This window comes from Enoplosus armatus, chromosome 12, assembly GCF_043641665.1.
Source record: "Enoplosus armatus isolate fEnoArm2 chromosome 12, fEnoArm2.hap1, whole genome shotgun sequence".
Taxonomy (NCBI): domain Eukaryota; kingdom Metazoa; phylum Chordata; class Actinopteri; order Centrarchiformes; family Enoplosidae; genus Enoplosus; species Enoplosus armatus.
This window is the reverse complement of record NC_092191.1, coordinates 23,993,139-24,019,739: the sequence shown is the minus strand read 5'-3', so window position 1 is coordinate 24,019,739 and position 26,601 is coordinate 23,993,139. Positions and strand designations below refer to the sequence as shown.

The window sequence follows — 26,601 nt, the reverse complement described above, 5'->3', positions numbered from 1 at the left end:
GTTTATGATTCTTGCACGTTTTGTTCGGCGAGATAATCTTCACTAATGAACACCACTTTTATGAGTTTTGAAGCGTAAATGGAATCGCCAGAAGCAAAAAGCAGCATCACCACCACTGAGCTTCACTTTGAAGAGAATATAGATAGATATAGATATATAGACAGATAGATATAGAGTATAAACACAACGAGGCTGTAAAGGCGGACTAGTGAGTAGATGACTTTCCGTGTTTAATGTCCGCGACGACCTCTGTAGTCTCATTTAGCCACTTGTTGTTGTTTTTTTTAAAGAAATTTAACTTTAAATCTCTTAAGCTTGTGTTAACCACAGATCTTATTTCAGGCATCGAACCAAAAACCCATTCAAAAAACCCATTGACCTCCAGGCGAGGGAACAGGAAGTATAAAAAAAATGGAATAAACTCATTCTCGGGCTTTCGGGCTCAGTCCTGCAGCACTCTGTTACCAGGCACCAGACGTCTCAGGTCATGTGTCCAAACATACATGTAAAATCTTCATCATTTCAGCTGATAGTGTGTTTACATGGTGGATGATACGAAATGAACTTGTATTTATTTTTACAACAAGGTATACTTTTTTTCTGCGTACTGTTCTGCATTGGCCAATGCTATTGTTTTATTGTTTTAATTTATTTGGAGAAAAAAAACAAAAAAAACCCACCATCAGTGTTTACTTTGTTAAGCTGTATTTATTTAAGTAGTGTTCATTTTAACGTGGTCACATTCCACCGTGAGACTAGAGAAATGCAAACATTGCTGTAAGTAACCATGCTGCTGGGACATTTCATATGATGTTTCTCCACCACAAGACACTTAGCACAGACTAGCTGGCTTGCTTCTATTCAAATAGGAAGCCTTTGGTTCACGTTGCCGATACCATTCAATAAGTCTGATTTTCTCCATAGTTATATCCGTTTCTAAGACTTCCCTTTTTTTAGTTCATAATCAGAGTTCTCTGGGGAACTTCTTTTTTTACATTTGGGAATTAATACATTATTTTGGCTTACTCTTAATAAAATTCCTAAATTGAAGATACAGAAAAAAATATTTCCTATCTATGTCATACTTCCACCTGATTTCTTTAAATGGCATCTTATGTGTGATAGATAAATACAAATCTTTTCCCCTGTTCTTTTGAGCAGGGAGAATTATTACTAGAATGTAATAAAACACACTTAGAATACCTTTCTCGAAATGGCCTGGATCTCTCCTCAGTTGCCCACTTTTGGAGAATTTAGGATATAGACAAGAAGTCTTATCAGCACTTGTTGGATCTTGTGCCAAACTAACACTACCATAGTTGTGAGTTTTCATTTGAACCAGTGCGTGGGGGCTGTTATTCTGTTGAATGGTGTTGAATCTATGGGATGGTGTGTCAGACCTGGACCTACAACAGCTTGTTGTATTTTGAATTGTCATTGTTTAGTAAAAGTGCGTGAAAATGTTTGTCACTCCTCATTTTGCAACTCTGGAGTTTATACACTGACAGCATTTTCTGCCGTTATCACTCGCTTTCTATCATTTATATTTGGCATACACACATCCTGTGATAGATTGGGGTTTTTTTTTTGTGTTTCAACCAATGAAAATGTTTTAAATTTTGACCTCTGGCTACTAACTACGGACACTCTAAGAGACACAATCTGTGTCAAATTTGGACATATGAAGTGTCATTCGCATAACGGAAAACTTGCATTGCAAACAGAGGAAGCAGAAAGGGGAGTAGGAAACTTTTTCAGCTATTGAATATCACGTTATGTTCATGAAAACTTCACTTTCATGTTGTGGATGTAATAAATTCATTACGTTAAAAAGTTGGAAATTGTACAGGAAATTGTGGTTTAGTGTTTGCATAAAAACACTAAACCACCGCTAAGGTTGCCCTCAAAAGGATGCCTTAGAAAAAACTGAGTTGCATAAAATCATTATAAGGATTTCCTTGGGAAGTTGTAAGGGAAACCCCTTTGATCTCTTAAGTGTTTGCATTCCCAGGTCCTTCCGCGTCCTTCCCTCAGAAACGTTTATGGGTCCCATAACAGCCTCTTCAAAGTGAAATAATTTGTGGAACATAAGACAATGGCTGAATTTATGGTGTGACCGAGGAGGAGGAGGAAGAGCGACTAAGAGACATTTTTCAGGATTATTAGTTATCATTGTTATTAGTTATTTACTTTGGATCACTTGTTTGAGCTTGCTTTTTCCACATTCTTCGAGGAGAACAACTTTCTCATCTTCTGTTCCAGTTTGGCTTTCTTTTTTTTCTTTTTTGTATTCTCTTTGTTGTCCATTTTGGAGAAACATAGTGAACACTGATGATAATGCTGACAATGATGATGTGAGTGAAGATAACCATGGTGAGGGAAGTGAATGGACCCGTGAGCTTAGGGAAGTGTTTTGCATGAGGGAAAAGCTTAAGTTTGAAACTTAAGGTGGTTTACGCAACTGGGCCCAAACCTTAAAGAACAAGCTTTGTAAGTTTGTGTCTCAGACAGGCTCAACAGTATGTTTATATTTCCAATCAAGAGTTTTGTGTGCAAATTTCTGCAGGGCATGTTTGGCACTAATCCACATAAATGCAACTAAAATACCCATATTTTGAAGTGGGATTAAAGTTTGAAATATTTCATTTATTATGTTTGGTTCATGAAAATTAATTGTAGGGACAGGAGTCTGTACACAACAAAGCTCTGTGTAAACTACTAAACGATCTGGCGTTCTTCAGGCTGGTCATGTATTGGGACTTTTAGATCTATCTGTGTAAACCTTAAAGGACTGCTGTTGTATCTCAGCCGTGTGTCACATATTTAGGCGTAACACTGAGTCTCTCGCGCTGTGAATCTGTTGTTGCTTGAATAAAAGGGCCAGTTTCAGTGTCATTTTGATGATGGTCTGGTCTGTTTGGTGTAGCGCTTTGAAAAACGACTCAAGAACAGATGATGCAGAATAATGTACACCATGTGTTTAAAAACACGCATCATGATGGTAGTTATGATTTCTGTAGTGAGACTGCTGCCTACAGTTCAGGGTAGAACAACAGTATTATCACTGGGCATGCGCCTAAATACTAGCATTCACAGGCAGCTGTGGAAAGTAACTAAGTACATTTACTCAAGTATTAAGTGTAAAAATACTGTTTTGAGCTACTTGTACTTAACTTGAGTATTTCTATTTTATGCTAATTTATACTTCTACTCTACTACATTTTTGTTTTCTATTTGTTATGTTTCATTCAGTTCTTGAATATTTTTTGAGACACTTTTACATGAAACAAGGACCACTTAAATGAAGGTCACAAATACTAAAATAACAGTAACAGATTTGGATCAGTCCATTTGGAAGGTGCCATGTACTGTCTCCTACATTTCTATGGAGAGAAAAAAAGCACGTCACCTCAAAATTCACTTTCATTCTCTGCTAAAAAAAAAAAAAAAAGGCTGCCTAACTTATCAACAGTCAAACATTACATTGACAGAATGTATGAGAATGAAACTTGTACTTCTGTTTATTATCAAATAAAAGGAAAGGACTTTGTGTGTCAGAAATGGTGGCTATAAGGAGAATTTCAGGGGTAAAGGTAAATTTGCATGAAGGAAATTGAAACAAATGTTTGGCCAGTAGGATAACATGAACACAAATGCCAAGAAATGACTAGCATACCTTCAACATGTTATGTTTTTGTTGTGCAAAATCCCTTCCTGATGCCTGATGAGTACATCATCTGAAATCTAAACCAAATCAGTAACACAGGACGCAACATTTTGACATTTCAAAGGTAAATACTTTATCCCACCACATTTTCAACAGCTTTAATGATTAATGACACTAAAGGTGTTTGTTGCTGATTGGACCTGTTGCTATGGGGGAAAAAAAAGAAAGAAAAAAAGATCTGCAATAAAACAGTAGAGTGCCAGACATATCAATCAAACGCAATCTGCACACACAGTCATGTAGTGTGCCTCAACTAAGTAATGCAGCCAGAGGCTCCTTTGTCGCTGTACTGTTGAACAGCCATCCATTAAACATCAGGTTGCCATGAGAAAGAGGGACTTTTTGAGGTCAGGTTGGTTGGGGCTTGTTTATGGAGTAAGAGAACATAAATAAATCAGATCAAAAGTCGAGCATCTCAGGTGTAAGACAGCCAGGGCGCTCTACACGTCGAGCGTCGTTTCCAGCCGAGCTGAAAACCGAATCTGAGCCGCTGCCCTGTAGAGCTGGCAGCCGGAAGCTGTGATCAGCTGATGGAGGAGGAGCCGCAGGAGAGGTGAGCCATCTTCCCCCGGCAGACTGATACACTCTGATAGAGCCCTGGACGAGAGGGATACGGGAAATATTCGGAGGATCCCGGTGTCATTTGGAGCCAGGGACGATTATAAGACGCCAGGGCAGCCGGTGTCAGTCGGGAGATATCTGTAGGACTCATCGGGATTTCTCCGCCTGAGCTGACTGAGGAATATACCAGCTTTTAACGTCAGACAGAAGCCTCTAATACTAATACAAAGAACGGAAAAAAACATTGAGCTAGGAGCGGGGATTAATATCGAAATATGAGCCGTGTGTAACGTAGGAAAACGCAAAAGTCCAGAAGATAGGCGATATAAATAAGCATGTAGTCCTTCTCGTACGGCAGCTGTATAGCATCACCAGTAAATGTAAACAAACAGCTCTTCAAGCTAGCTGAAGTTAGCCGATTGTGGAGGTGGGGGGGTTAGCTTTCAATTGCTAGTAGATATTGCTAACGTAAGGTAGTTGTACCGAGGCAGAACGAGGGCAAACCAAACTGAACAAGACTGTCGTCGGCTTCAACACCAAATTCAACCTCTATATAGTCGTCTGCGGCGGATGACAGCTGCCCGTGTTCTCCCAGTATGCAGTTATTAGCATAATTAGCCTAACGGCGGCTAGCTAAATGTTATTTGCATTAGCAGCCCAGCATAACAACATTACACTAGCACACTAAATGTAGAACAAAGAAGACATTTGGCAAATACTACGTGTGTGTTTTCTTGACATCGTTGACTCGTTTAAAATGTTTTTTTTTTTGCTATGAGAGACATTAAACACTTTCAGGATTTGGTGTAATGCTACGATAAATAATCTCGATAGCATCGGAGTCCAGTTGATTGGTTGAAAGGAGTAGGACGTCGGGATGAATGGAAACAACTTAAGGCGTTCTTAAAGATTTAATCACGTCGCCCCCACCACCACCACCACCCCCACCACCCCCAAGCTAAACGTGTTTTGGTTTTTTTGGTTTTTTGGTTTGCAAAGCTATACGGTGTGCTCGCGCTGTTAGCCGCATGGTGGGTGGAAATGTTCTCGTCTCGTTTTGACAGCAACAGTCCTTAGCCGGTGAGTTTGGCTCGCTCCGTCCTCTCAGCGGCAGCAGCGGCAGGACAGTCGTATAGAAGGACGGGACCTTCTGTTCAAAGTAACAGGCTGTGAAGGAGCCATAACTCAGCCGGGAAGCATGGAGGGGGTCGTTTAAATCGATCTCAATATGACCACTAGTTTGATTTGACCACAGAAGAAACCACACTCCTAAAACACACGAGAAGTTCGGTGCAGACACTCTGTGGCGGTAGTTTTGGTGTGTATGTGCTCCCAACAGACTATTTAAAGGAGACCACCGCCTTGTCAGAGTTTGTATTATGTAGCTGTGTGTGTGAGGGCCCAGCGGTAAGCCTCTCAGCTGTGTTTTGGTTGCTAGTGGCCTCTCCCCTCCCCCAGCCTTGAGACTGTTGAGATTCTTCCCGAGTGTTGGACACTGTTCGCCGGGGTTTCACCTTGATTTTTTTTATTTTTATTATTATTTTTTTGACTAAAAAGATAGGCCCGTGGCCTCAAGTCGCAGTCCTCTGGACTTCGAAGCAGTTGAAAAGTGGATGTAATGGAACTGATGTTCGCCGAGTGGGAGGATGGGGAGAGGTTCTCCTTCGAAGACTCGGACCGGTTCGAGGAAGACTCTCTGTGCTCCTTCATCTCCGAGGCCGAGAGCCTCTGTCAGAACTGGAGGGGATGGAGGAAGCAGTCCGCTGGACCCAACTCCCCGACTGTCAAGATTAAAGGTTGGAGAAGGACACACACACACACACACACATACATATTTCCATTCATTGTGAACACGTCTATGAATTTGTGTGAAAGGGCATTAGCAGTAGTACCTGTTGCTGGAAAACCTACTACATATGTTATATGTTATTATAAAATATACATTAGTTGTTTTAATATATAGATCAACTGGCTGCAGCTGATATTATTGCAGCTCAGTTATAAAAAAAAAAGTTTAGCACTCCCATCGGCTCCACTTAGCTTTGTCAGTTTATTGCTGTGCATTTGTTTCAAGGCAGGGCTGACTTATTAGCCAATGAACTTTATAACATAGTGGCAGTTTTTTCATGAGCGTGTCAACAAACTGCTAACCCAGTCACAATCTCAAGGGCCCTTTATTTTGGAAGAGCACTTGTACTTGCGTGTTTTATTCATTATAGGGCTTGTAATGTTGTTGGAAGTTAGTCCTGGGAATGTGGATCCCACTGGCTTGTGTGTGTGTGTGTGTGTGTGTGTGTGTGTGTGTTGATGCCTCGCAGCAACCAGAGGCTCTTCTCTGGGGTGATTCTCCAGAGACTCCTCCATGTTCTTGTTTACTAAACCCATCAACTAGCGGAAAAGCCCCGTGCAACAGGAACAGCAACCCAGTGCTAGTGAATGGCACAGGCTGTTTCTACATGCAGCCTTTCACTTTCCTCTGAGAATAAGCCTCATTGCATGCATGTGTCAGTCGGAACAAACAGATTTTTTTTGCTATGAAATTCATTCAATTCCATTTTATAGGTTAGTTTAAACTCCTCACAATTTGTCTTGTTAATTCTTCTCTTAATTACACTCCATGTCTCTGCTCACCCACATGATGCTCAGTAGTTTCCAAGAGATTCTAAATCATGACTTGTGCTGCGAATGGCTTGCCTTAAGTATTCCAACAGCGAAAGTGCCAAGTGCTCAAAGCTGCTCCATCTTTGTCAAATGTTTTGGTCTTGGTTGAGAGCTGGGTACACTCTGTGGTAGGACAGAACTGTTCTGTCCACTGACTGTAGAGAATGAAAACAGGACACTTAAAACTCATTTTATTAAGCAAGCAAGCAAGTCAGTCAGTTGTTACAAACTCATATTGTGCAGCCAAACATTGTTCAAACCCACAGAACTTAAATTAGCGTACGTTTCCAGCCAGACAAGGCATGTCACAAAGGGTTAAATGGTGGAGGAGGTGTTTAAAATATGGCAACTAGGGATGGTAACAATTAACCGTTAACCGACAATAAGAATTTTGACCGATTAATACTAGGTTAATACTATCAAACAGTTAAAAAATATATTATTAATAGCCACAGTGTTGCTCCTGGGAGACGACTACAGCACCCCTCATCAAGCTAATGACCCAGAGGCAGTGGTGGACACCTGTATGAGAGACAGGCATTGGGTCTTCCTGAATAGTGGAAAAGTATTCGGACGTTCTTATCGAGGCTGGCTTCTCTAGTGAGGCGCTATCTCTACGTTTCCCGGCCGTCGGCACCATCTGAGCGGGTAATCTCCACCGCGGGTCTCACAGTCGACAGACTGAGAACCAGACTAACCTCCCAGCATGTGGACACGTTGCTATTTCTGAATAAAAAAAACCAGTAGACAAGCTGTCCGTGAGTCAGGACTGAGGTAGGCCTGGTCTGTTTATTTTATTGTAGGACTAAGTGAGGTCTGAAATGTTTTCTGTTTTGTTAACCTATGTTTTGTTAGCCTATAACTTGTAAATCCTCAGTTCTGTTGTTTGTATTGCTATGGCACATGTAAAAACAAACCCTTTCTTACGAAAAAAAATCCCCAAACATTTGTTGTAGGACTATTGGTAATTATTTTAATGGGTCACAGACAATCTAAATAGTACATTTTAATCTTGTCGGTTAATAGTTAATGATTGGTTAACAAGGGTCAGCTATCGGTCAGAAAAAAACCCATCTAAATTAGCATTCCTAATGGCAATCTATTCATTCCAGGCAAAGCTGCATATTCACTGAAAAAAATGCTCGTTTGCTACTTGAGTGCCCATGATTCATATTAGGTTTGGGGCGAGGTGACGGTATATAACATGTGATGGTAGAAATGTCTCCACCGGTAGAGATTTGGCAATACCACTTCCACTGTGGGAGCTATTCCTTAGCGTCTCGGCTATACATTTGTGGCTGGCTATGTAGCAAATCAGGTCTGGATTCTTGCGATTCTTCTTCTTACATGATTTTTGCGAATCCAGCTGCTTCACAAGTTAAGGTGACTTGGGCAGCAGGACCACTTAGGACCGTGACGTGAGAGTGACAGCTGGCAGCGGTAATGCACCTCTAAACCGGTTTGCCAACCACCGCGGCCCCATTGCCCAGCCCTAACTCGGATGCATTCGCGTGTCCATATCTTGCTGTGTTTTTGAACAAGGACAAGGAGAAGAATGTACTTTTAAGTTTTTTTTGGTTTTGAGATGGCCACATGTGTAAATGTGGTGGCTTCGAGAAGATGGAAACACTGGGGGAGGGAGCTGTGAATGGTAGAGAAGGCTTTATCCTACACAGGCTGCAGTAAAAATGGCTCATGTGACCGTTCTAAGGCATCACAGCCCTCCGACCGTATCAAAAACTTACCTGAAAATGAAACTGTAAGGCAGCCCAACTCACACTTTTTAACTGCCAACCAAGGAAGAGTTCATCAAGATAGCAGAATATTATGGATAATGTATGAGCGGACAACATTCATAGCATCAAACTATCGCCTTATATAGACTCAATTTCCAGAGGGTATTAACATCTGTATCTGGATAGCTGTGGGATTTTATCGGGTGAAATGCATGGCATGTAGACCCTTTCAATGCAGACGCCATGGTTACGTTATCTGTTGTAGGTATGAATACCGTCATGTGTCGTGCCCACCTCATCAGAAACTGGGGCACTTTCGTTACGCTAACTCTTTTAGCGCATTAGCTAACTTTGTTAGCTAGTTGTGTGGCCAGAGACAAAACTCATCTGTTAAATCTTTGCATTTGCAAGTCTTGTACCTGACCATTCAGGACATAGTTATAGGCATCTAAAGATTTATACGCCCTCAGTTTCTTTTTACTATACACGCTTGGTTTCTCTGTCAGGTAAGCTAGGTGTGAATGTCTGTGCAGATGTACGTGTACAGGTTGGCCAATCAGGTTCCATTGATTAATGTTAACTTGAACCAAGTGAGTGGCCGTACATATTCAGAGAAACTCGTATTTTCTGCAGCCATCGTTAAACAACAAGCCAACAGAACTTGCTGGGTAGCGTTAACTAACGGGCTCGGGGAATTATTCTGCCTCCACCCAAGCTCCGCCCACAAAAAAAGTCATAATATTGACAGATCAGGGGTCTACAGAAGGAAAGGTTAACTTCTCATACACAACTGAAACTAAAGCTCTACCTGTACTGCATGAAATCACAACTTAACAAAGTAAGCAGCATCAAAGATAGACCTGAAAGTGGTTCTCATCAAAATCAAATTGATTTTTACAGCGGGCAATTTGTGTAACAATCTTTATATTCACTATTTTTTCACTTCCAAATAAGTGGTTTAGATAATATGTCCAAGGTTATCATATAATCTTATCATTATTATTATTATTATTATATAGGAATTCAGTCCAATACTAGATTTTTGAGGCCAATATCGATATTTGAGAGTTAAAGTAATCAGATAAGGATATATCAGCTAATATTTGGTTTTTATGGTAACACACCTAACACCACGCCTGTTGTTGTTTATGTTAAGTCCTACACACCGGCGGCGTCTTGGTGCACGTTAATTCTCCAGAAAAGAGCCCCAGTGTTGCAGAGAGAAGTGGTTGAGGAAGAAAGGAGGTGTAGGAGGCTAATACAAGCCAGAAGACGGAAGAAGTGATAAGGGCTGCAGCTTTCTTATGTCAACCAATAGTCTATAAAATGTCAGACAGTGAAAAATATCCTCCATGATTTCCCAGAGCCCAAGGTGAGTTCTTCAATTGACTTAAAATATTTACGTTACAGTGATATAGCACATTATCAGACTGTGCTGCAAAGTTGATGTACTTAAATGTACTTAAAACGACATCTGAGAAATTGTCAAGGAAGCATGTTTTGCAACCAAACTCTCCCCTTGAAAAGAATGGGTTAACTCCATTTCCTCCCTCCAGGACAGAGGCTATGACGAGTAGCCCGAGTGTGTGTGAAATGGAGGAGGAAACCTTTACCGGTGAGAGGACGGGGAAACAAAGACGGTGTAACTGCCACGCCAAGCCAATGAGCTTCTTTTGGCAGCAGTTGTTGGTGGTATTCCTGCGTCATTCATTCTTTTATTTTCACTTACAGACCAAACTAAAGGCAGACCAATCAATAATTATTCACCAACAGAGGCTGTCATTGTAGAGCGGTACCAATACTTCACCTGTTTGTTTGTTTGTTTGTTTAATCAGCTGAGTGGTCAGAGTAAACCTACCCTCCGCTTTAACAGAGTAGAGGATCCCGTGTGTATGACAGCAGAGGCAGCTTTTAAATAGGGAGCAGAACGTGCCACCCGGCGCACCGTAGGTGTTTGTTAGCGCACAAATGGAGTGCACCCCGTGGTGAGAAACGACAGAGGGAGGAAATGAGGAAGGCAGTGAGACGAGTAGCGATCCAGTGAAAAGAGTGAATGAGCTCTTAACCAGCCAGCTACAAAGGAACAGCTGTTGTAGTGGTTTCCCCTCTGTGCTGGCCGCAGATTGGTGGACAGCTTGCCGTCATTCACCTGCTGCAGCCAATCATAGGCTCGCAACATTAAACTCTGTTACTACCCAGCCTCCCCTCTCTCTTCAGGTTGTTGCTCTCTACTGTTGGACAGTTGGACTGTCCCAGTTTCTTACTATTTACTAAAACTATGATAACCACCAGTTTCAAAAGACCATAAACGTAATCCTGAAGATTTAGTAGTTTATTTTTCATTCTTGAGCTGTTGCACAAAAAGAACTGAAATGCTTCAGCAACACGAGGCTGTAGCACTAAGATACAAACAATACAACTGTCTGAAAACAACTCCATGTATCATGTATCTCATTTTAATGACATGAATTTAACTGAGAGAAAAAAACACAAAGCAGGTGAGAGTAAAACATAGTACAGTTTGTCCTCTCGGAAGAGTCCATCAACTGAGTGCAGCAGTAGCTGCAGGAAAACTCCAGCCTGTCTAATCAGACTCAGCTCTCTCTGGAAGTGTCTTTAAAAAAGGCGGTTGCTAACAAGCGGCTAAATGAGACTACAGAGGTTGTTGCGGACATTAAACACGGAAAGTCATCTACTCACTAGTCCGCCTTTACATCCTCGCTGTGTTTATACTCTATATCTATCTGTCTATATATCTATATCTATCTATATTCTGATGATACTAACTTCCGGGTTTGCCTACAAAAGTACGTCATCCCTGCAACACTTATATATGGGGATAACGTCGCACAGTCTCTCCTGGAGGGCATTCATAGTGTTGTGCTCGGTTGCACACAGGGATAGTTGTGTAATAAATGAAAAGAGAGAGCCAGAGAGAGAAGCTGGTCAATCGCGGCAAGAGGTGGGCGTGAATGTCGGGTCGAAGGTTTCGGAAAGTTGCAGAAATGTTAAGGAAAGGTGTCCGACATCCGGCAAGCACTTTTGATCGAGTGTACTGGCCCCTTAAGGCTGCATGGATGGATTATGGGAAGTGTTATTTCGATGTAGCAGTTTTAACACAGTGAAAAATGGTTTACTAGCCTGTCGACTACGGCTACTGTAAGAAGGCAAGCCCTTTGCATCATGAGGTAACTGAAAAAATGAGTTGTTTTTTCACCTAATGCACTCAAAGCAAGCACCTGGTTTTAAACACTGTGGCTTAGCTCATACAACACATGAGTGATGCTAGTCTGCTTGTTTTGACGGGCTTCCCCTGGCCTGTAACCAGGAGTCCCCGAGCCTTTACACCAAGGATGGCATTATATGAACGGAGTCCTGTGCTCCATATATGGTAAACAGCAGCACAAGTAGTGGCTTGGAAATGAGGTCTGTAATCTGAGACCCATCACTTTTTCTTCCCTCAGAGGCAGACCACTGTACTCTCAATAAAACTCCTGTCATTGTACTTCTGCTGCTCTTTCTTCACTACACACACACACATAAACACACTCACTGTTTGAGTTAAATTCATTAGTCACAGTTTTTGTATGATCAATATTTTATACCCAAATAGAACTACAAGTCTGTAGCCCTGCTCGCGTCCCCCAGAGGCTGCTATGTTCATTATACCCCACTATGGCTAACCCTGAAGTAGCACCCCCCTGGTTCCCCCGATAACAAGCCAATGGGATTTTTCCATGAGATTTTGGAATCGCCAGAAGTAAAAAGCTAGGCTATAAAGGAACTACAGCACAGTCGCATCACTTCAGCGTCACCACCGCTAAGCATCACTTTTAAGAGAATATAGATAGATATAAATAAATAAACAGATAGATATAGAGTATAAACACAACGAAGCTGTAAAGGCGGACTAGTGATTCGGCATGAAGACGTTAATGTCCGCGACGACCTCTTGAATACGTCATCCTTGCGCCACTCTATTTTCTCTTATTTTTGACGGAAGCCGCATCAAGCTGCACCCGCCGGGCAGGAAGTCAGCCACAGGAGCAACATAGTGCATCCGGGCGATTTTCAAAATACGACACTCCTCGCAGACTCACGATCGTATATCACATTGCTACATCAGCATTGAGTCATGAGCGGTGGTGCCAGGCCGTGGTAGAAGCAGAGAAATCAAGGGAAAATGACAAAGTCCACAAAGTCGGGCAGGCAAAACGCTCTGCTTCTGAAATGCTCCCGGTGGAGGATGGAACAAAACCGTGAGAATCAAGGCGTTAATACTTTTTGCCTGGAAGTTGAGGTCCTTCAACGTCCGGCCGACTGAGCTGACGCTCTTCTCTTCTGTGGTCCTCCTCAGATGGACAGGTGATTCCGCTGGTGGAGCTGTCGGCGAAGCAGGTCGCGTTCCACATCCCGTTTGAAGTGGTGGAGAAGGTCTACCCCCCTGTCCCAGAACAGCTCCAGCTCCGCATCGCCTACTGGAGCTTCCCCGAGAACGAGGAGGACATCAGGTGAGAACATCTCTTATCGGGGGTGTGCCCGTTGACTTTCCTGTTGTAACTACTGACAGTTGAAGTAACAAGTACAATTTGCTGATGCCCTGCCAGAGAGAGAGAGCTTTTTCTAAATGTTTAGTCTGCTATGCTACCATTGGAGTTGGTGTGCTCTTTCAGGTGTTGCTCAACAATGCTGTTTTCCCATCCTGTATCTACATGGTATTTGTTTATCATTATGCTCCTTCTATTGAGTGTACCCTGGCAATCCACAGCTAATTTCTGAAAGTGTGTTAAACCATTTTTACATAATTAAGCTCTGGATTTTCATTTTGCCCGTTCATTCAGACATCGGACAGGGTTTCCCCAAGTGCCGACCGCCACTACTCATTTCTGTGTGGTTAGACACTTTCACACAGTACGGTAAAATCACAAGCCTTTATGGTTAATTAGGCAACTTGGATATTGACTGAACATCATCATGATGATGATGTTAATCAGCACAAGCTATTCCGCTCCTAACCAGTCCTGTGTGAATTGCAATCTGCAAGAATGTGTTACTGCTTCTGTTGACAAAGGCTTCCCTCTGTGCACCATGAGAGAACTTCATGTTGACGGGCCTGGAACAGTCTAGATAAATGAGTGCTTAACTGTTGGACCAAGCAGTGAATGTTACATGTTCAGTTTCTCATGAAGTATAAGGCTGACGTCCGAGAACATCAAAGACGGCCTGCATTGTAACTGCAACTCGTGGCAAAGAAACAACCCTGTTGCAGGCAGAAAGCTCACAGGGTGAAATTAAGAGACTTGTGTCAGGCTAGGAAGTGAACTAAATGCTGCGTTCGATGTCTGTCCTTCTAGGTGAACTCTCAGAGAGGTATAAAGCTGTGAACCCAGTAAACAAACAAGCAGTAAACCCTGGTGAGACAGATGGTGTCCCTAAAACATGCAAATGTACATTTTGTGCAGTGACATTAGCCAGTAATGTTACATAGGGTTGGTTAGGTTAGGTATGCCCTAACCTTTATTTAATCAGGTAGTCTCATTGGCCCTGTTCAGACCTGGTATTAACATGCGTCTTGGGTGATCACAAGTGGACAGCCCCAGGTACGTCTGAAATTTTGCATTCCGTTGAAACTTTATTTTCAAACTCTGAAGACGCTGCCCCGCCACACTACAGTTGTTTGAATGGCAAATCAAGCATGCAACGACATCCCTGAAGTGTAGCAGAGCGACCCGTTATCTCCTTGAACGTCAGGTCTTCCCTTGATATATATGAGGTTTTCCTCCTGAGACCCTTTCATTAAACTCTTGCTTATATTGTGCCACCAAGAGATCCTCAGTTTTGGTAACAGAGATCCTATTGTACTGAAACAGCGCTTGCAAGGTTGCTGCTGTTGTGGTGTCCACTTCCCAAAGGCCATTTCACTACCCGAGTGAGACGAGCCTTACAGTCTTTGCGAAGCCAAAGCAAACGCCCCCTTTCCTTATCTTTGTGCAACCTTTTCTTTAAATGATCGCAGTCCGTAACTCCGTAGCTGTAGCCTGCCACCATTCACAGTCAGGATCTCATCAGTAATGAATGTTAGATTAAATATATGTGTAAAGCGGGTAGTGATTAAACGGGCACTAAGACACGAGAGGTAAGGATCCAGATTGTCTGCGTTTATGGAAATACGATCTGCTGGTCTAGTCCCAGTCCTTTCGAATCCCTTAAATCCAATTAGCTTTTAGCTTTCAACATATGCAAATGTTTTTTGCAAAGAATTTTTGTTTTAAGTGCCTAATTAATGTTGACAACCTGTATCACCAACCCAAAAATAAGCTGAGTTGCAGAAGATACTTTGATTAAAGACGGAATGGTGTTTAAATATATACGCAGCACAATGAAATAACAGTTATACCCTACTGACTGTCGCACCTTGTTATCAGAACCCAACCCTAAATTTGCATTCTGTGTTGAGTATGTGTCACCGTTGACTTCTCTCAAAGACTCAGTTACAGACGTCCTCACAGAAACGTGATTGTCCACAGCTGCTGTGGCATTGAAATGCTCAGAAAGAAACGGGTGGCATTTCGAGGTAGGAAGGTGACGTTTATCAGATAGTACGACTGTTCAGAAGGACACATAGGAAGCTACCACCTTCTGGAAGCATACAGTGGTTTTCCTAGACAGAGTAGGACATCGTGCACGCCACCTTACAGGATCAGCTAGCAAGTAGAAGAACAAGGCTCCAACCCACCACAATCCCTGAACAGGACGAGAGGCTTAGAAAATATGTGTAGGTATTGTCAGTTTTGTGAGTCACTGACTAATTTGGTTCTCTTTATCTTCCCTTTCGCGTCTTTCTTCTGTCTTTTTCCTCTTCCTGTCTTTCTCACCTCCTCTGTCCGTTCTCTGTGGTTTCCCCCCCCCCCGTGCGTCTCTGTCCTCCTCCTGCTGCAGGTTATATTCCTGCCTGGCTAATGGGAGTCCAGATGAATTCCAACGTGGAGAGCAGCTCTACAGGATCAGAGCTGTCAAAGACCCCTTGCAGATCGGTGGGTTGAGTTGTCGCTCTCGCCTTACGTAGACTCGGCCGTCATTCATATGTTAAACAGTTCACAATGTAGTTTGCGCAGTAATGTCCAACCCAACCCAACCTTCTAAAATGTGTGTCTTTGCCTGTCTTTCTGTGACCGTATCTTCTTTACCAGGCTTCCACCTCAGTGCTACAGTGGTGTCCAGTCAGGCCGGTCAATCTAAAGGAGCCTACAATGTGGCGGTCATGTTCGATCGCTGCCGCATCACTTCCTGCAGCTGCACCTGTGGTGCTGGGGCCAAATGGTGTGCCCATGTGGTGGCGCTCTGCCTCTTCAGGATCCACAATGTGAGTTTGTGTCTCCATACAAAGGAAGGGTGAAATGATGAAACTATGTCACATTTTCATCAATTCAATTGATCTCATTTCATCAACCAAAAACAAATAGTATTAATAGACCGCAGGATGTATCAGGCACGTCATCGTCAGATGAGGAAGAAGTGGTGTCAGAGCCGAAATGATAAGTCTAGTCTCAGCCAAAGTCTCGACACAACCGCACAAAGTAGTTTTCAGGGGAAATACCAAAAAGCAATTATGGTTTCTTAAATGCAGACATTTCCCTTTGGACTCTGGGAACTTATGATGGGCACTTATCATTATTCAGGGATTTTTAAAACAAAAAAAATCAATACAATAATGGAAAATTAAAGTAGTTGTAAGTTGCGGTTATTTGTAGAGAACTGTAGGCCTCTCTGGCTGTGGGTGACGTGCCTGGGAGTGTGAAACTTTTATTTTGAAGAATGTGCACAGATCTGAGCGTGTCACTTGGTACATTGCACCAAAAAATGTTTAAAAAGATGTGTATGTTGGTGGAAAGGGTTAAATTGTTACCAGTTAAACAAAAAGGATAATGAGGATAATGATGTCAGTGGGAAAAAAACAAGCACTTTTAGTGGGCATACTTTTCACGGGCGCAGTTGCCCCCAAGGATTACATTGCAGCCATCGCAGCCCATTCGCGGCAGCCGGCTGAGGTGATCTACTGGACCAATTTCAAAATCTTTGGTAACTATCTCTCATTTAGATGCCAAAAGTTTTTAAATATAAGGCCCAGGTTTAAAAATACCACAATTTCCATTTTTAAAGTGTGTTTTCATTTTATAATTTTGGGAACGCTATATAGTTTACATGTCAACTGATATTATTGGGTGTTGGTACTCAATGCAGCGTGTGTGTGCGTGTGTGTGCAGGCATCAGCAGTGTGTCTGAGGGCTCCAGTTTCTGAGTCTTTGTCCAGGCTGCAGCGGGACCAGCTCCAAAAGTTCGCCCAGTACCTCATCAGTGAGCTGCCTCAGCAGGTAACATCCATGTCCTGAGCCGGGTGTTCTCTCTTTATAAAGCACAACATCTCTATGATGTACATGTCATATACCTGACAAAGCTTAGTTTATTGTCCGATAATTCATTGAGTTTTGTGTCTGTAGATCCTACCCACAGCTCAACGGCTGCTGGATGAGCTGCTGTCCTCTCAGTCTACTGCCATCAACACCGTGTGTGGGGCTCCAGGTACAGTGGCAGCAATGAAAACATAGCTTGTTCTGAACATACAACGTGAACAAGCTCGTGCTGTACAGATGTAGAGGAAAACGTATGATCACCTCGTTCAACCTTTTATCTGAACATAAGAGGGTGGAGCAGCTTCTGTCTACATTGTTACATATTTCTGCAGCTAGATGGCAGTGTTATGTATCCATGGAGAGAGGAGTGATATTGTTGTGGCAGGAAATGTAACTTACCTCTCAGAGCTATGGTCCCTTTCCAAAATGTCGCTGTAGTCGAAGAAAAGAGACATTTTCTGTTAAATCAACAGTTTCTTCACTTCACGTACTGTGAAACGGGAATAGGGAAAATAAATAATAAGAGAAACATTAACAATTTTTAGACTTTATCATGCAGGACAGATTCTCTTTGGATGCCTTGCTCTGAGAAAGCTCAAATTATCACTGTGTGATCTGTGTGTGTGTGTGTGTATTACATAAATCTGTTTACCCTGTCACATTGTGGGGACTCTGCTTCCTTTTTGGGGACAAAACGCAAGTCCCCGTAACGTAAGGGTTTAGGTTAAATGAGAGGTGGTCTAGGGTTAGGGTAAGTCTCCAGGTAATGAATGTAAGTCCTCTGCAGTGATGGAAACATGAGTGTGTGTGTGTGTGTGTGTGTGTGTGTGTGTGTGTGTGTGTGTGTGTGTGTGTGTGTGTGTGTGTGTGTGTGTGTGTGTGTGTGTGTGTGTGTGTAGACCCCACAGCAGGCCCTTCAGCGTCTGACCAGAGCACCTGGTATTTGGATGAGTCGACCCTCAGCGACAACATCAAGAAGACTCTGCACAAGTTCTGTGGGCCCTCACCTGTCGTCTTCAGGTACGCGCTACTTGTCCCACGTAATAGTCCGCATTTCTTATGGTCTTTACTATTAATAGTAAACATCTGCCGGACTATGCTGAGGATGTTTTATGAGTCTGTGGTGGCCAGTGCTATCCTCTATGCTGTTGCATGCTGGGGCAGCAGAGGGTGGCGGACTCCAACAGACTCAATAAACTGATCCGCAAGGCCAGTGACGTTGTGGGGGGTGGAGCTGGACTCTCTGATGGTGGTGGCAGAGTGGAGGATGCTGTCCAAGCTGCGGGTCATCTTGGACAATGTTTCACGTCCTCTCCATGACGTACTGGTCGGACACAAGCGCACCTTCAGTGGGAGACTCATTCCTCCCAAATGCACAACGGAGCGCCACAGAAAATCATTCCTGCCTGGGCATCAATAAAGTATTTCTGATTCTGAATAGTAGTAGAAACCTCAGGAAAAGACACAAACCCAGGGTAAAAGTAATACTGTCAATCTGTTTCTAGGCTCATGTAACATTTCCATGAGTACTTCCTGAAGTCTGAATTGAATGCAGTCACATTTAGGGAGGGCTTAAGGAATACTTGTTATCTCACTAACTACAACTAGTATTATCTAGTGTATCCAAAGCACAGTGTAGCTTATACCTCTACATGTTAAGAAACTGTGATCCGAAAAAATAGTGAACGCGTACAGTGAGTGTTGTGTATTCTTACTTAATTCACTCTATTTTGCTCTCACTCCCTCTTTCTTCCTAATTGATGTACCTCATTGATACCAGACTAAAGTCGCTGCTGTGTCTGTGTTAAACCACAGTGACGTAAACTCCATGTACCTGTCGTCCACGGAGCCGCCAGCCGCTGCTGAGTGGGCGTGTCTGCTGCGACCTCTGAGGGGCAGAGAGCCCGAAGGCATCTGGAACCTTCTGTCCATCGTCAGGGAGATGTTCAAGAGACGAGACAGCAACGCTGCCCCGCTGCTCGAGATCCTCACTGAGCAGTGCCTCACCTATGAACAGGTACACCCTCAACATGACCCGAGTCGCACCACCACTGCCACAGCCACTGCAAAGGTCAAAAGACTGCAGACATGAGCATGTTGTTTTAGAATTGTAATACATGTTGCAATCCTTTTTGTTGTGATTTTTGAATTGAGAATTGAGAAATGTCAAGGCTATAGGAAAGTCATATATTTTCTCTATTTTATGTTTAAATGCAGCCCTTTTTTTTACTAAATGAGAGAGGAACATTATACATATCTACAGTATTATATATCTGTAGAGTTCAATGTTAAGTGACAATAAATATTGTCAAAATGTTTTTGAATTGTACTTACTTTTTCTATTTGATTTGACAGTCAGTTGTTGATTACAGGCAGACGCTGATACAACTACTAAGCTACTTCAATATATATAACACTAAATCACAACGCATGTTAGACATTAGGATGTTCCGGACCTTTGCTGGAGGACATTCTCTCTTAACTGGACCTCTTCGAATTTTAGTTGAACACCCCCTGTTATATACTGTACATTCTTTTCTCTGAGTTGTCTGACTGTGTGTGTGTTCAGATCATCAGCTGGTGGTACAGCGTTCGGACGTCAGCGTCCCACAGCAGTGCCAGTGGCCACACAGGTCGCAGCAACGGCCAGTCAGAGGTGGCAGCTCACGCCTGTGCCAGCATGTGCGATGAGATGGTGGTGCTATGGAGGCTGGCAGTGCTCGACCCCACTATGAGCCCCTGCAGGTCAGACCATAGACAGCGGGCCACACACTGCTTATGGACTTCTTAAACTGTCACAGAATTTGGTCATGAAACATGATAAAGTAAATATTAAGCGAACTGTGTATGCTCTCTTCCAGGCGTCTGGAACTGGCAGGCCAGCTGAAGCAGTGGCACCTGAAAGTTATAGAGATAGTGAAGCGGGGACAGCATCGCAAGTCCCTGGATAAACTCTTCCAGGGCTTCAAGCCCGCTGTGGAGTCTTGCTTTTTCAACTGGGAGGTGGCCTACCCACTGGATGGCATCACCTATTGCAGTGCCGATAAGAAGAGCGCCACATTCTGCTGGTCCCGGGCAGTGCAGCTCCAGAGAGGAGTCAAAGCTGCTGCAGGGGGTGGGGGAGAACCTTCTGAATTGGGGGGAGGGGTGAGAGTCGAAGGTGGAGCTGGGGGAGATTATAAAGGAAGAGGAAGTGGTCACTCGTCCCAACAGGAGGTGGCAGTGCGACCTAAGGAGACCATACTGACCAAGAGGAAGGGTCTGTCAGTGAGCGGAGGGGGAGGGATGCTGGTCCGCCTGGGAGGGAGTGTCTCTCTGTCCTTGGAGGACGGAGGAGGGAAGTGTATGTACAAAGGGCCGGGCTCCTCCTCTGGAGGGAAGCTGAAACTGACACAGGGAGGTGGGAAGGGGGCATCTGTAGGAGGTCCTGGAGGAAGTGGAGGGTTAGGAGGTGGCAAGCATGCCAGTGCCAAGCGGAGAACCAGCAGTGAGGACAGCTCCTTGGAGCCGGACCTGGCTGAGCTCAGCCTGGACGACGGCTGCAGTCTGGCTCTGGGGGCTGAGGCCAGCAACACTTTTGAGTTTCTCCCCCCGCCGCCAGAGATGCTGCCCTCCCCAAGTCCACTGCTCCGCGACTCACGCAAGTACAGCAGCAGCAACGGGGGGAGCAAGATGTTTGAAACGAAGCATGTCAGCCATGCCTCAGCTGTACTTCCTGCTGCGGAGCCTGCTCCACCTAGCTTCCCTCCCAAAGAGACTGTGGTGGTTGTTATGGACATGCCCAGCGCTGCAGAGAAGGAAGCAGAGCTGGAGGTGGAGCCTGTCCAGAACAGAGATGAAGACGTAGACTCTGCAGGCAGTACCCAGCCTTCCACCTCCACCACTACGGCAAGATCAGGCACCACTCAAACGTCTGCCAAGCCGCCGCGGGGCCGCAGAGAGGCGGCGTCTGCTGCACCTGGTGCAGCAGGGAGCGGGGCAGCGGCTGCGGGCGGAGTAGCTAACCAAGGAGCAGAGGTAGCAGGTGGAGCCGCAGGAGGAGAAGCTGTGGGCGAGGATGACTATCAGGCATACTACCTGAGTGCTGCCTCAGAGGAGGGAGCAGAGAGACAGCTGGCTGACAACCACCAGGAGGAGGAGCCAGACATCTTCGCAGGGATGAAACCGCTGGAGCAGGAGGGGCGCATGGAGGTAAGGAAGGAAGAAAGATCTTGTACTTGCATCATGGAACATAAAATATCCCATTCTCAAATCACATACTTTGGTCAGAATTGTAATTACCAAAGGAAGAAATTTTGAATTTCATTGAATTTACAGTGACAGCCTATAGTGGTGTTCTCCTGTGAACTTTTGGTGCAGACTGACAGTGTCAGTGCTATAATTTAATTAGTGCAATATCTGTGTGGGTGGGCACTAAAAAATAGGCCGACATTAGTTTCATACAGAGTGCTGAGGTCACAGTCCCCTGATGGTAAGCTGTAAGTTGACAGTGACAGTCTAGTCACTTGCTATCGCCACACCATTCTTCCATGGGATTTTGGATTATTGCAGAAAATAAACTCTGTGGCAAAACAAAAGTTTATGATTCTTCCACGTTTTGTTCAGCGAGATAATCTTCACTAATGAACACCACTTTTATGAGTTTTGAAGCGTAAATGGAATCACCAGAAGTAAAAAAACTAACGTTCGGCTATAAAGGAACTACACCACGGTCGCATTACTTCAGCGTCACCACCACTAAGCTTCACTTTTAAGAGAATGTAGATAGATATAGATATATAGACAGATAGATATAGAGTATAAACACAACGAGGCTGTAAAGGCGGACTAGTGAGTAGACGACTTTCCGTGTTTAATGTCCGCGACAACCTCTGTCGTCTCATTTAGCCGCTTGTTAGCAACCGCCTTTTTTAAGACACGTAAAAGCCTCAAAATTCACGAGTGGGGGGTATCTACTGACGTATTTTATATCGTAGAACAAAACGTGTAAATCTCTTAAGCTTGTATTAACTACAGACCATATCTCAGGCATCCAACCAAAAACCCATTTAAAAAAACCTGTTGACCTCCAGACGAGGGTAACCGGAAGTGTAAAAATGCTGACTCATTTCCGGGTTTCAGCGCTACAAGTGGTTTGGATCAGGGATTTCCAGACTTTCTCTGCAGGCTTTTGTAGATTAAAAAATGTTTCAAACGTTAAACTCCATCAGTTTAAAATCTTTGGGATCGCCTGCCCTTAGTTGTGTTGGTGCCTACCTGTCTTTAACAGCAAAGCTTGTGAATACAATGTTAAAATGAACGATTGCCAAAACTACAAAATTCAGATCCGGGTTGTGATGAATTTTCCGAACAGAATATGTGACTTTTAAAATCAAAGTGATGAAGATGTCTTGGAGAGTGGACTACTTTGCTCCTTGTCTTTTATTTTCACTTGTGTTTACTGGTCACTGATCACTGGGATCTAAATGTCATTGGCCAAAAATACTTCAGTGCCACTACATTGCTCCTCTTACTGATCTGAACACCGTTGCTCTGTGTGTGTGTGTCTGTGTGTGTGTGTCTGTGTGTGTCTGTGTGTGTGTCTGTGTGTGTGTCTGTGTGTGTGTGTGTGTGTGTGTGTGTGTGTGTGTGTGTGTGCGCGTGCAGGTGCTGTTTGCGTGTGCGGAGGCCCTCCATGCTCATGGCTATAGTAATGAGGCGTGCCGGCTGGCTGTGGAGCTGGCCACGGACCTGTTAGCCAACCCTCCAGACCTGAAAGTTGAGCAGCCACAGACGAAGGTAGACACAGTCATACTTGCATCACCATGGAGCACATTCTGCTATGTCCTTTTAACTTGTCTTCTCACCTTCGGTTGTACGGTCTCAATGTTCCAAACTTATCAGTCAGCATCTTGAACTGTGTAGTGGGGTATCATGAAGGTCATGAAGGGAAAAAAAAGTGTGAATCTGCTTGTCAGAAGTCCAAGTTATGTTTCATGTTCTGATGTCATTATTTCCCCGATTGTTGGATTCAGGGTAAGAAGAGCAAGGTGTCGACCAGCCGTCAGACGCAGGTAGCCACCAACACGCTGTCAAAAGCCGCCTTCCTCCTCACTGTTCTCAGTGAACGACTGGAGCTCCACAACCTGGCCTTCAGCACCGGCATGTTCTCCCTGGAACTGCAGAGACCGCCGGCGTCTACCAAAGCTCTGGAGGTCTCTGACTCTTACATAAATACACACACGTACTCTGTATGCACATGTACTTGAACAGTCCTGACAGATAATTACATTGAATGGTTGTAGAGTTCCATTTATTGTATCTGTTATCAAATGATATCCAGTTAATGTATGCCAAGCATTGTTGTACCATCCGTTAACATTTGAAGGCAGGTTCTGCTGGCTACTGTAGAGTGATTGGTCATTTGTTGAGAGGGTTTTTCCCCACAATGCAATTATATGGCCTCATTATGTTTAATTAGCCATATTGACTAATTTATTGCCATTTCATGCAGGGCTGCAAGCAACAATTCTTTTCATTATTGATTAACTTGTCAATTACTTTATTCGATTCATCGATTGTGGAAAAAAGGTCTGTCGCAACCTCTCAGAGACCAAGGCGCCGTCTTCAAATGCCCAAAGAAATTCAGTTTATAATGATTATAAAACAGAGAAAAGCAACAAATCCTCACATTTGAGAGTCTGGAACTAGAGACCTTTTCACAATTTTTGCTTGAAAACGATTATTCAGTTAACAAAATAGTAGTAAAAAAATGTTTTTTTAAAAAAGCTAAGGAGCCACAAAAAGAAACGTACAGGGATATATACACGGATTGCTTAGGCAAAATTGCCATCCAGGTTTTCAATTATGCTAACTTTCGTCTCGAATATGCTTCCTGAAAAATGCTTGATTTTCAACATAATCTACACGATCACTCATGTAAACCAAAGATCTTTTAAAGGTCCCATATTCTGCTCATTTCAGCTCTATGTTTTTATTCTGGGACTCCACTTAGAGCAGCTTTGCATGATTCACAGTTGAACAAAGTCCTCATGTATCTTGGCCCTTTCTGCAGCCCCTCAGTTCCCCCCTCTGTCTGCAACGAGCCGTTGTAGACAAACTGAACAACCTCCAAAAACAGTGAAGAGTAGTTCCTGAGCAGAGCGCTCCAATAACTCAGACAGACTGAGCGGGTGGATGAGCGTGTCCCTGTACTTGGTGGGCGTGCTGTGCCTTGATACTTTCACAGTATTTTTACAGCACCAAGACCTGATTTATAATCAAATAAGACGTGGAGATCTCACTTTCTACAATATGGGACCTTTAATATTTGTCGTCAGGACAGGAAATGCGAGGAGAGAGATGAGGAATGCATTAAAAGGTCCCCAGTCATTCATTGTTGGCTCCTTAGCCCCAGAGGCCACCAGCCAGGGTGCCCCAGCACCCAATTTTTTTTTTTTTACTTTACTACCACTGTCCAAACCCCATCTGAAGATCTAAGTGGCCAGACAATTGCTTTTCTCACTGCACTCAGGATTGATACAAGAGATGATGCTGGAAAAGATGAAAAGGAAGACTGCAGCACAGGACATTATTATTTTATTTTATTTTTTGTGTGTATACTTGTGTGTATACTTTTCTTTTATTTCACCCATGGTCTCATTTGGCAGTCACAAATTAAGAACTATATCATATTTTTCTTTATCCATTACAAGCAGGTAACCCACAAAAGAGAGCCGGTGCAGGACCGGTGCACAGGATAGTGTTGTTTCAGTGAAGACTGAGCATCTCGTGTGCCAAATGCTATAAATGTAGATAAACACGGTTGCCATTTTGGAATGGACTTCCTTATTCCTGTATATGTGTGTGTGTATATATATATATATATATATACATGTTTATAGAACGTGGAGACATGAACGTGTACCACACCTGCTTGACGGTATGTGTGTGTGTGTGTGTGTGTGTGTGTGTGTGTGTGTGTGTGGGTTGACTAGGTGAAGCTGGCCTACCAGGAGTCGGAGGTGGTGGCTCTGTTGAAAAAGATTCCTCTGGGCCTGGTGGAGATGTCGGCCATCAGAGAGCGAGCCGAGCAGCTCCGCGACGGAAACTTCTGCGATTACAGACCTGTGCTGCCTCTGATGTTGGCCAGCTTCATCTTTGATGTACTGTGTACCCCAGGTAAGCACCAGTTATTGTTTGGTGGTTGGACTTTAAAATGTTGAACTCCACCTATGTTGTTTTTTTTTTGCAGTGAAGACTGTGTCTTTAACCAGTTTAAAGTGTTGTTTTTTTCCCTTGGATAGTTGTTAGTAGCTAGTAGATGTTGGGGATACAAGTGACAGCCATGCAGTGTTTTCCTTGTCAGCTCGAACTAAAAAACATCATTTTTTGTGGCATTTTTGCATTTATTTGACAGTTGAGATACGGGGGGGGGGGGGATCAAATCAGTGATGTGGTTGTATGGGATGTGTCTTAACCTCTAGGCCACTGGACGTCCGACAAGTTTTAATGCAAATGATGTTTGGCAAGATTATTTATACAATAACATAATATTGAATCATTGAATAATAATCATTCAATGAAAATATAATGTAAAATATAAAAACTTTTCTTTGGAGTACGCTGCCTGTCTGATTTTGGGCAAATGTCAACTCGGAGTCACCGTTGTAGATTAAGACATTTTAAACAGGAACTTCAAGAATTAACATCCCTCTCACTTTTTCGCCATATTGTTTGTGCAGTTGTGTCCCCAACGGGTTCCCGTCCACCAAGCCGCAACCGCAACAACGAGATGCCCGGCGACGAGGAGCTGGGCTTCGAGGCTGCTGTCGCTGCCCTCGGTAAATTTGTTCTCGTGCTATTCCTTCGTTGTTAGATTCACTGCCCCCCCACCCACCCACCCACCCACTTCCTGCTGTAATCCCTCCTCTTGTCTCGACCCTCTGCGTGTCTTGCAGGTATGAAGACCACAGTAAGCGAGGCGGAGCATCCTCTGCTGTGTGAAGGAACTAGACGGGTGAAAGGTGATCTGGCTCTGGCTCTCATGATCACCTATAAGGATGACCAGAGCAAGCTCAAGAAGGTAGCCATCACTAACTGTCAACTCATATTGACATTTGATTGAGAAAAAGGCAACTTTTTTTTCTCCTGAACAAATTTCAGGTATGACTGGCCAGGCAGAGCAAAAACCTAGTAAAACTTAACTTATTTTTTTGCCCACTTTCTCTTCGTGTTGTAACAGAGGTGCCCACTGGCTTTAGAAATAGGATGAGAGTGAGGCTGTGCCTGGAAAACAGGGTTAAACCCTGTGAGTTCCTGTGCAAGCCAACACACATTAGAGTTATATAAAGAAAGCATGAAAAACACTATAGACACACAATACAAATACACAAATACATTGAATGGCTACTGCTGGGTTAAACATCAAATATGAAAACCTTAAAGGTCCCATATTGTAGAAAGTGAGCTCTCCATGTCTTGTTTGATTATAAAGCAGCTCTCGGTGCTGTATAAATACTGTAAA

At 43.6% G+C, this 26,601-nt stretch overlaps 1 protein-coding gene across 1 annotated transcript in view; it reads left to right on the top strand.

Annotated features, from left to right (window-relative positions):
* Nucleotides 1-5,906: 5,906 nt before the first annotated feature.
* Nucleotides 5,907-26,601, top strand: part of zswim8 (zinc finger, SWIM-type containing 8) — a 30,142-nt gene continuing 9,447 nt past the window's right edge. Inside the window, exons 1-15 of the mRNA XM_070915948.1 lie at nt 5,907-6,084; nt 13,043-13,196; nt 15,625-15,719; nt 15,876-16,048; nt 16,950-17,057; nt 17,184-17,265; nt 17,996-18,116; nt 18,912-19,113; nt 19,666-19,841; nt 19,958-21,287; nt 22,743-22,874; nt 23,111-23,290; nt 25,073-25,256; nt 25,820-25,918; nt 26,036-26,160. Coding sequence (XP_070772049.1) covers nt 5,907-6,084; nt 13,043-13,196; nt 15,625-15,719; nt 15,876-16,048; nt 16,950-17,057; nt 17,184-17,265; nt 17,996-18,116; nt 18,912-19,113; nt 19,666-19,841; nt 19,958-21,287; nt 22,743-22,874; nt 23,111-23,290; nt 25,073-25,256; nt 25,820-25,918; nt 26,036-26,160 — 3,339 coding nt within the window. The remainder of the gene's footprint in view (nt 6,085-13,042; nt 13,197-15,624; nt 15,720-15,875; nt 16,049-16,949; nt 17,058-17,183; nt 17,266-17,995; nt 18,117-18,911; nt 19,114-19,665; nt 19,842-19,957; nt 21,288-22,742; nt 22,875-23,110; nt 23,291-25,072; nt 25,257-25,819; nt 25,919-26,035; nt 26,161-26,601) is intronic.